Below are 10,194 nucleotides of genomic sequence, written 5' to 3' on the forward strand. Positions count from 1 at the left end.
ATAAACATTGCCCAACTCGGTGCTGTTGTTGTGATGTAATCGGTGGTAGCACAATTGGAATGAAGGGTTGCTGCGAGGATGCGGGGATGTAGCTGCGTTCACTGCATGAGAGGCAACGATGCTTACTGTGGTCACTGCGTGGAGGGATCGCTACTGCTGAGGGTTAGGAGGCAACGATGGTGGTGCGGCTGGGGGCAACGTCGCCAAGTGCCTGTCGCTATGGTGGTTACGACGATGCGGATGGAAGGCAGCATTGCTCTGTCTCTACTGCACTACGGAAGGAGGCGTTGGTGACGCTGAGGGATCGCGTGCGGTTAAGGACACGATGATGTCGTTAAAGCGGCCGAGGTTGAGAAGAGGAGTCGGTGCATGTGTCACCGAGGTTGAAGCGGCCGCACAAGAGCTTGTTGCATGTGCTGTTGGAGGGCAGCTGCGGTGGCATTGCCGAGGTTAAGGCTGTAGTGGAAAATAGGAATCGACGATGGCAGGCTGGGCGGTGAGCGGTGTCATCGTTTACTGGGCAGCAGCGACGACGGTGGTGGCAACCGGCGTTCGCAGCAACAAGAGGACCGGCGACTGCTTCGCAACAGCAAGAGGATTGCCTTGTTTCAATCACCAAGGGAGCAGAGCAAGGGGGAGTGGCGGTGGTCGTTCTCGCTCGAGCCAGGGGGAGCAGCAGCTGGGAGGCGAGCGGCGGTCATCGCACGGTGGCTAGCAGCGGTGGTGGGTCGGTTGGAAGGTGACGGCGCTCGAGGTATGGCTATGATCGACGAGGGGCTGCAGCAACAGAGGAAGCTCTGTTTCTGCAACCACTGCAACGAGGGGCTGCGGTAATCGGCAATTGCGGTTGTGACCAGGGGGGGCTTGGTTAGGGTTACGGCGGGGAGGCAGGCGGCGGTGATGGAGCGGTCGGGAAGCAGCAGCGGTAGTGGGGAAGAAGTTGCCTTGCAGTGACGGTTGAGAAGGGGAGCGAGGCTGTGGTAGGATGAGACGTTGGCAGCGTCATCTCCTAGCAGCGATGGTGACTCGAGTGGGAGGCGACAGCCACGGTGGACTCGGGACGAAAGCGGGGCAGGGTCGGTAGCTGGCCGGAGAGCAGCGACGACCGGCGGTGGGCTGGCCGCAAGCAAGGGAAGCAGGGGTGCATGGCTGCGGCTTCTTCTTCTCTCTCTTCTTTCTCTTCTTTCTCTCTTTCTTCTTTTTTTTTTGTATGAACTGCAACGAGAACGCCGAGGATCGCTGCTTTGATACCAATTGAGACCCTAAAGTCTTATCGTCGCTCTGATACCAATTGATAAGACCCAACGGTCTTATTGTGGAAGCAACGGGAGAAAAGGGAATGATAATGATCGCTTTGAGGGGATCAGCCTCCTTGATCACTTTGAGAGGATCGACCCTCCTTGATCACTTCGAGGGGATCGACCTCTTAGGGTTTGTCCACAGAGTGGAATAATATTTGATTGATTAATTGATTGATTGATTCCTTAAAGAAAGGGTTACATCACTATTTATGGAGTTCCGCCCAGAGTCCATTAGGACTTGAACTCTAATAATAAATAAATATTAAATAAACCTATACTTGACTCTAACTGAATCAAACCGACTCAATAAACAACTGAACTAAACAGACTCGATAAACATTATTCAAAAGCTTAGAAAAATGGTCCTAACACAGATTTATAGAGATTTAAGGATATACGATCTTCCTAGGTGACACAACTATCTAACATATGGTTTTCTGTGTCGTGGGTTTTGTGTACCAATCTTCATACGACGACAAACATATATTTAGAAAATTTAGGATTTTTGTTTTATGTTCTTTCGCAGTGCATGTGATGTCGCCCCAAGATTTCCATACACTAGTGTCCCCACACGAGTAGCTCTGAGACTAGCCGCCTCCATTATATGTACGGGTATACAGTACACCAGTCTGTTTGGTTATCTCGATGTCCCTCTCGAATAACTTATAATCATGATTATTTAAGATCTGTGTTTAAAGACGAATGGGTCTCATTATCATGATCTTATCATGATCCGATTCTCATTGCACAGATCCATATATGTCACAATATATTCATGCAACAAACAATATAAAGTGATAAAATGTTAATATATAATAAGCAAAAATAGTGTGTGTCATGTCACATATGCCATCACTAACGTGATTGGCTTGCAGGGCATCTATGACCAACATAAATTTCTTCAAAAATAAAGCCAATAAGAAAAGCACTTTTAACTTTCATTTGAAATAACTTAAAATTATTACAACTAGTATGATAAGACCCAAAAGTCTTATCGTAAAAGAAATGAAAGAAATGGAAGAAAAGGGAATGAGTTAATCAATCAATGAAATGTTATTCCACTCTATGGTCAAACCCTAGGAGGTCGATCCTCTCGAAATGATCAAGGAGGGCCGATCCTTAGCATTCTTGCTGCAGTGTTGCCATAGCTATCAAAAAAAAAAAAGAAATTTGTGTGAGGAAGGGTGAAGCCGGCAGCCACGAATGTCGATATTTCTCAACCGAGAAGGAACCTCTGCGTCTTGGTCAGCGACCATCTGCCCCTTCTCTACCGCTATCGCTACTACCCAGCCAGTAGTCTCCACCACCGCCGCTGCCCCCTTGCTGCAGTTATCTTTATCTTCAGGAAAAAAAAGAAGAAGAAGAAGAAGAAGAAGCCGCAACCACCCCCGCTTCCCTTGTCGGACCCCTGCTTCTGGCTAGCCCACCTGCCATCGCTGCTTCCCGGCTGAGGGACCACCACTACCGCCATTGTTGCCCAGCTAGCAGCCACTGCCGCTGCCCCCACCCAGCCAGCGACCTCTCCTCCTCGCTTCCCCATCTCGCTCGAGCGAGGACTACCGGCGCCATTTCCCAGCCAACGGATCACCCCATCGCCGCTTATACCATCGGCGACACTGCCCTAGTCCGCCATTATGCCGCCCCTTAGGTCACAACCACAACCGTCAGTTGCCACAGCCCCTCCTTGCAGTGGTTGGAGAAACAGAGCTTCCTATGTTACCACAACCCCTCATCAATCGCAGCCGACCCACCATCGTTGCCAGCCACTACAGCCCCTCGTTGTAACAGTTGCAGAAACAAAGCTTCCTCTGTTGCTGCAACCCCGTCAATCCCCTCGAATGGATCATTATCATTCCCTTTTCTCCCATTTCTTCCACGATACGATCGTAGGGTCTTATCAATTGGTATCAGAGCGATGATAAGACCCTAAGGTCTTATAGTGGAAAAAAGGGGAGAAAAGGGAATGATAATGATCGCTTCGAGGGGATCGACGGGGTTGCAGCAACAGAGGAAGCTCTGTTTCTGCAACCGTTGCAACGAGGGGCTGCGACAACCGACGGTTGCGGTTGCGACCCAAGCGGGGGGGCACGGCTAGGGTTGTGGTTGGGAGGCTAGCTGCGCCAAGGATCGTTGCTCTGATACCAATTGATAAGACCCTAAAGTCTTATTGTCGCTTTGATACCAAATGATAAGACCCTAAAGTCTTATCGTCGCTAGTAAAATAGTTGGAGCATATTAAGATAGAAGTTCATATCTTGATTGTTTATTTTTTTATAAAATCTACATATTATTTATTTCTGATGCACCTTTATTTTTAAAAAATATCACTTTCAAATCTTTTACTTGGCATACTTGATGTCAACCGCCTCACCGGTCTGAATTATACAGATTGGCTCTGCAACTTGAGAATTATTCTTATGGTGGAGAAAATCACATGCGTCCTTAATACAGTGATGCCTATGCCCCAAGAAGGGGCAAGCGAGGATGAGATCGCTCACTACATGAAGTACATAGATGACTCCACTCTTGCTCAGTGTTACATGTTAGGCTCCATGACTCCTGAGTTGTAGAGATAGCATGAAAAGATGGATGTTATATCCATTCTCCTACGTGTCCATAAACTATTTGAGGAACAGGGAAAGACTCAACGATATAAGAAATCCAAGAGCCTCTTTCGCGCTAGAATGACTGAGGGGATACTAGTTTAGAATTATGTCCTAAAAATGATTGAGTGGATAGAGAAACTTATAGGTCTATGAATGGTCCTAGAGATAACTTATGTGTGCATCTTATGCTTCAGTCCCTACCAGATTTCTTTTCACATTTCATAATGAATTTTAATATAAACAAGCTTGAGATGACTCTCCTTGAGCTCCTCAATATGTTGAGGGAGACAGAGAGCACTATCAAAAAAGAGAAGCTAGTATATTCTCATAATTGTGTTTGTGAGCAACCCATAAGAGATATAATGATATATGTTTGAGTAAATATTATAATTGATATTTTTTTTTATGTAATTAAAATTATTTATTATTGTTATCTTGTTTACATTTATATATGTATATATTATGGTTTAATATACTAATAAGATTGTGTTAGCAAAAAAAATATATAGGGGCATTTTAGACTGCACAAGAAAGGGTTAATAGTATTATGGTACATAAAAGAAAATATGACAATGATTATATACAACCACTGTAACTCACATTAGTTGTTAGACTTAATGTGGTATTATATTTATTAGATTTATTGACCTATTTTATAAAATTTGTGTGCACAGGTAAAATATTTTTTTTAAGTTTCAAAATCTAATTAAATAAATAATAATAAAATTTTATTTTATTTTATTTTAAATTTTTTTTAATCTTATCATATTATATGGCCTATCTAATTAGATACAAAATATATTATAAATATGATTGGATTCTGATTACCATTATCGACCAATAAAAAGAAAGTTCAAATATAATAAAATTCTTTAACAGATAAGTCTAACGAGAGAGACTCTCCTAATTACTTATCATAAACCCTCTATTTTTATCTATAAATAGATAAAATCTCTTAAGAACAACGTGATGATTACGTGAAGTCATTAAGAGATTATAAATATTCTCTCGTTTCTCATTTATCCTTAATCCGAGTTTAGTCATTTTATAGATCGACATACGTGAGTTTTGAATTCAATGATAATACATTTACGTATCAAATAAGATACACATTGTATTTTTAATCTGGTCTGAATTTTTTATAATAAATTTTTATAATAATAATATATTATAAATTTTATACATACAACACCAAATCCCCCACACGTAGAACAATAGCAGATGACATAAGCAACACCGGACATGCATGCGAGACCCAGATGACACCACGCAGGTCTGAGCCACCCGCTGCCGAAACTTCTCCGGCCTCGAAGCTGCTCACTGCCTCGCCACTTTTGGAAAAGAAGAGCTACAGTGTTCGAGCCTTTGTTTGTGTGCCGTCGACATCCATCCACCCTGTATCAACCCCTCTCAGGAGGAGGTGCAGCTCGAGGCAGCGGCTCACCTTCACCAGGAAACAAAAAGGCAGAGCGGAGATGGCCACAAATGATGCCCAAAAGCTACGCAGGAAGGACTCTTCCTGCTGTGCAACCAGTCACTGATTAGAGTGGACGTGTCGGTATTGGTTTCCAGAACTTTTATATATTTATTTATGAGGTAAATTATACATCATCAGTGTTGCCGTCTATTGTTATCTTGGAGTGAGTAGATAAGTTCGATTTGATTCAGATTCGATCAAAAATAATGATGGTTGTTCTACTTGAAAATGACAAGAAGAAAAATTCTTCTTTTTCGGAATGCCTTTTATGAGTCTAGATATATCACTTAAAATAAATTAGTTTTTTTATTTATTTTAATATTAGTTTTTTTTAATAATGCTTTGAAAAACATTAATGCTTGGAGAGTCTTCCTAAAAACGATTTGAATATTAGTATGATTTCTTTTACAAGTCTTTCTCGTTCTCATACATATCCTTCTTAGAATTCCACAGATGGTTGAGTTTCTAAGTTGTATGATAACATCAAATATCCCTTACTTGATTGATAAACTTTGCTACAGAAGACCTTGATTAAGGTCGTCATACAAAAGAGCTAAAAGATCATAAGGGAAGGAATCCGTCCATTGTGAGCTTGATTTTTCTGATCCAACCTTGTTGCAGCCTAATTGGCTGCTTGATTATTATATTCACGATAACAATGAAGCATGACGTTGGGCGAGAAGTATTAATTTTTTTTATGATAATGAAATAGAAAGATAAAAGAAAAGAAAAAATACATAGAAAAAGAACCAACTCTCAAGATGAAAAGAAATATAGTTCAGGAGATGAAAAAAAATGATTCATTAATTCATCTCTCATCGATATATTGCAATGTTATATAGCTTATTTTTACACCCTAAGTATAGAAAGAAAAAATATATATAAAAGTAAACTACTTATAATTACATCAAATCATATATATGATTTGATCTTCGAAGATAATATTCTTGATTCATATGCTTTTATTTTTGTAGAGATCAACTTTCGTAAAATCTTTCACGAGGATTTGAAATTTTCAATCACAATCATAATTTAATTTAATTTTTTCTTAAATAAACTAAAAAATTAGATCAAAATGATTTAGTATATTATAATGTGGCAACTTATGACCTGTTAGTTTTATTTAAATAAAAGATGAATAAGAATGATTCTGCGTCATAATAAATTTTTGATGTTGCTAATACTGATACCATATACTCCACGATTATTCTGATTTCTTGGTTAGTATATGTCATGGAGCAGCAGTGAGCCACGAACCCTGGTTATCTTTAATTTTGTCTATTTCACTTTATTTCTCTCTTAACATTTGGTTTTGGCCTCAAACGACCGACCATAGGAAACCTCTACAAAATATCATAAACAAACCCAATACCTTCGCATTGCCATTGCCCTTTTGGCCATCATCATTTGCGTAACTCTAGTCACATCCTCCGGCAATCATTAACCCGACGTAGAACTCAAAGCGAGAGACTGTTCAAAGAACCACACACACAGTAAGGATCCTGGAATTAATTGCTCATGGTGAGTGAGTGGCCCAGGCTTTGTTGGATCGGCCACTGTTGCCGAGCCTCACACCAAGGAATCTTGCCCAACTGGATGGACTACTACCGCACGTAGAACTGGTACAGGCAGTGGGCGCCCCCTCTCACTCCCCTTGTGCTGTGGAGAACAGGGACGAGACGTCCACCCTGATGAGCTTATCCTGTTGCTGCAGACAATGGAAGGGCCTCCCTTTTAATCTCACAATCATCAACCCCCAGCCATCGAGTAACACTTGTTGCCTTCCATGTCCCACACGGCGCACCACAGTGCGCCAAAAGCTACACGAAGGCCGGCTTTTTCTTTCGAGGATGGCTACTCAATGGCTGTACAGCGACGAAGGTAAACCCTATCCCTACGTTGACCCACACAGAGCACAGCGAAGACATCGAGAAGACGATTCATCATAAAGCTGATGTTTTCCTGAGTTAGAAGCAGTACTGCATACATACAATTACAGCCGTAAGAGAAAATATATGGCGACGAATACAGGCATAGCGAAGGGCCCAAAACACTACCGAGCGATCTCGGCGTGCAGGGTGGAGTTTAGTCCCATCTGCTCCATCTCCCAGCTGAGTTTGGCGGCTACGGCGTCCTCCACGGGTACGTATTCCTGCTTCGACAGGTGGTGTCAAGATCGAGGACGTAAAGGAGTAGGGAATGAGACATACAGACCCACCTAAATGGAGGTTCACATGAGAACAATACAAAGAGCGAGAGCTAGAGATGTACTGCAACAGTACCTCGAGCTTTTGGACGAGGTCCTTGGCGTTGGGGGCGGAGACGAAGATGTGGCGCTGATATGGCTGGATGAAGCCATCCTCCACGGCCTTGTCGATGAAGGCGAGCAGGGAGTTGTAGTAACCATCCACGTTGAGCAATCCCACCTTCACCAGCACAGTCGCCGAGCTTTGTCATGGAAGTAATAATGGTGGGGAGGGGGGGTTTGGATCAATGGAGAGGGCTTACAGGCTTGTTGTGGATGCCGAGCTGCGCCCAGGTGATGACCTCCAGCAGCTCCTCCAGGGTTCCATACCCACCTAAAGGACGACGGAGATGGAGTGAGATAAGACCCGACAGTGGTGGGTAAGCGAAAGGACTTGGATGGGGAAAGGTCGGACCGGGCAGGGCGATGAAGGCGTCGGAGTGGCGGGCCATTTCGGCCTTGCGCTGGTGCATGCTGGCCACCGGCTTCACCTCCCCGAACGTCTCCCCTGTAATCTGATCCACATGCAAACGCCAGAAACAGTTAATACAGGCATGGAGGCTAGCAAGGTGACGAAAGTGAGATTGAAGCAAGCACGACGACCTCCTTGGACATCAGTGTCCTCGGGATGATCCTGTAAGATGAGAGGACACGTCAGAGAAGCAATGTTGGGTGCGAGAGAGATCGAGAGAGTTGCAAGTCTGTGCTGACCCGATGACATGGCCGCCACCAGAATGAACAGCTTCAGAGACGAGACCCATCAGCCCCACGCTGCCGCCTCCATACACCAGATCGACCTTCCTCGCCACCTGAACTCGAACACGAGTCAAGTTCCATCAGCAGCTGCATGCGCTCGGCACGCAGAGGGAGGAAGGAAGGAAGAGAAGGAAAGGGTCACCACTTACCAGCTCCTTCCCGAGCTCCACGGCAGCATCTTGGTAACAGTGCCTCTTGCCTGTGCTGCTCCCACAGAAGACGCACATCCTCTTGAACCTTGAATTTCCCACCTTGACCGCCTCCATCTCCCGCCTCTCTTTTCCTCCCCCAGATCCTTTCCCCTGGCCCCTCGTGCCTTCAAAGTAAGCCTCGGATAAGATATTAGAGGCAGTATATATAAACCTTTTCTGACCCTCTCTTTTTTATCTTGCCACCGTCCTGCACACCATGACAAAAAGGAAGTGTGCGAGAGAGAGGGAGAGAGAGAGAGAGGAACACAACACGTACGTGGAGAACAGTATGACAAACTTAAAATACACAGTAGAATACATGTCTTCCAAGTCTCGGGTTTAGCACAAGCCAATCGTGCCGCCGTGGTCACCCACACGTGTAAGCCGTCGGTCTCCCTCGGAAACCTGCACACCCAACTGCTCTCCTTCCTCCACCGCTTCCTGTCCATTGATCTGTGTTTGTGCCTGTCTTCATCAACTCCTTGGGCAGTAGGCAGAAGCTACATGGGAGACTGCAAGAAACCTAGCAGAAGGGGGGAGAGCGATGCAGGACGCCACAGCTGTATAATCACTAGAAGCGGAGAGCAGTGAGTATCACTTCAATAAAGCAGAATCATTCACTTGCCACATTGTTGCTGAGGGCTACAGAAGGAGTCTGTGTTTACGAGGCAAGAGGAACATTTTGTTGCAGAGGGCTACAGAAGGAGTCGGTGTTTACGAGGCAAGTGGAACTCTCTCTCTCTCTCTCTCTCTCTCTTAGTCACGGTACAAAAGGATAATACTACTTATCTAAAGGCATATCTTAATAAACAATGCTAATTAAATGAAAAGTAAATAAGATGCTGCATGAAACACAAATGGCAATGTTGACTTCACGCCATTTCCTTATGCCAAATGCCCGGACACGGATCTGTTCTCTTCAAATTCCCCCCTTCCAAAACAAAAAAAATCTGATCACATCAAGTCATTTAAACATTGTTTAAACTGCAACCGATGATGATGATGATATTGAGAATAAAACAATTGAAACATTCATTAATGGAGAAGCCAAGATTTGCATTAAATACATGATTTATTGTGGTTTATAAGCCGTGTTTTCTTCCTACCCATGTGGAAGGATATCAACATCTTACCCATAAAAAGTAGAGGAGCATCAACGTCTCCATTATTGCTGGTAAGGAAAGGTCGGATCCTTTTGATCCGTGGTCTTGAATCCAAACCGGTACAGCGGTCTGTCGATTTGTGGATATTTATCCTAGTATTGCTCGTACAACAAAACGGCGTCTTATTGCTTGTATACGTATACGTTGTACTAACAATTTATGCAGGATTTAAGACACGCGGACGAAGAGCCCGTCCTGGAACCACCCGCTTGGGACCCACCCAGGAGACCCAGTGCCGTGACGGGGCCCCGTGTGGGGATGGTGTGCGTCCGGGACCGACGCGTGTTCGGCCCGAGGTACGCCACGACATTCCCCGACCTTCTTCGGGTCCACTCCAACTCCGAGAGGCGTGCGCAGGATCAAAAGCCCGCTCCAAGATTCGTGCGGGGTTCAGGACCCGAGCAATGCTTCGAAGATCCAGACCTCTCATCAATGGTTGCACGTTCATCAAAGAG

The 10,194-nt window shown here is 44.3% G+C and overlaps 1 protein-coding gene across 3 annotated transcripts; it reads right to left on the reverse strand.

Annotated features, from left to right (window-relative positions):
* Positions 1-6,694: 6,694 nt before the first annotated feature.
* Positions 6,695-8,699, reverse strand: LOC135679081 (cytokinin riboside 5'-monophosphate phosphoribohydrolase LOG1-like). Of its 3 annotated transcripts, none has more exons than XM_065192484.1 (8): positions 8,535-8,696; positions 8,341-8,438; positions 8,230-8,263; positions 8,045-8,144; positions 7,893-7,963; positions 7,667-7,810; positions 7,442-7,536; positions 6,695-7,363 (listed from the first exon to the last, which is right to left on the reverse strand). In XM_065192484.1, the coding sequence occupies exons 1-8, from the start codon at positions 8,649-8,651 to the stop codon at positions 7,279-7,281; spliced, it is 744 nt and encodes a 247-aa protein (XP_065048556.1). In that variant the 5' UTR covers positions 8,652-8,696; the 3' UTR covers positions 6,695-7,278. The 3 variants fall into 3 exon arrangements, with proteins under 3 accessions (XP_065048556.1, XP_065048558.1, XP_065048559.1); XM_065192486.1 differs by having other exon boundaries at positions 6,710-7,363; positions 8,233-8,263; positions 8,535-8,692; XM_065192487.1 differs by lacking the exon at positions 6,695-7,363 and having other exon boundaries at positions 7,465-7,602; positions 8,535-8,699.
* Between the last annotated feature and the right edge of the window lie 1,495 nt (positions 8,700-10,194).

The sequence above is a fragment of the Musa acuminata genome, chromosome BXJ1-7, assembly GCF_036884655.1.
Source record: "Musa acuminata AAA Group cultivar baxijiao chromosome BXJ1-7, Cavendish_Baxijiao_AAA, whole genome shotgun sequence".
NCBI classification, from domain to species: Eukaryota; Viridiplantae; Streptophyta; class Magnoliopsida; order Zingiberales; family Musaceae; genus Musa; species Musa acuminata.

Bases quoted from the DNA above. Each gene is read 5' to 3' on its own strand.
- LOC135679081 (XM_065192484.1), bottom strand. From the start codon at position 8,651: ATGGAGGCGGTCAAGGTGGGAAATTCAAGGTTCAAGAGGATGTGCGTC. The intron at 8,264-8,340 runs GTCAGCACAGAC...CTCATCTTACAG, and splicing joins GGTGGCGGCCATGTCATCGG to GATCATCCCGAGGACACTGA. The intron at 7,364-7,441 runs GTAGTGTTTTGG...GTATGTATGCAG, and splicing joins CTGCACGCCGAGATCGCTCG to TACTGCTTCTAACTCAGGAA.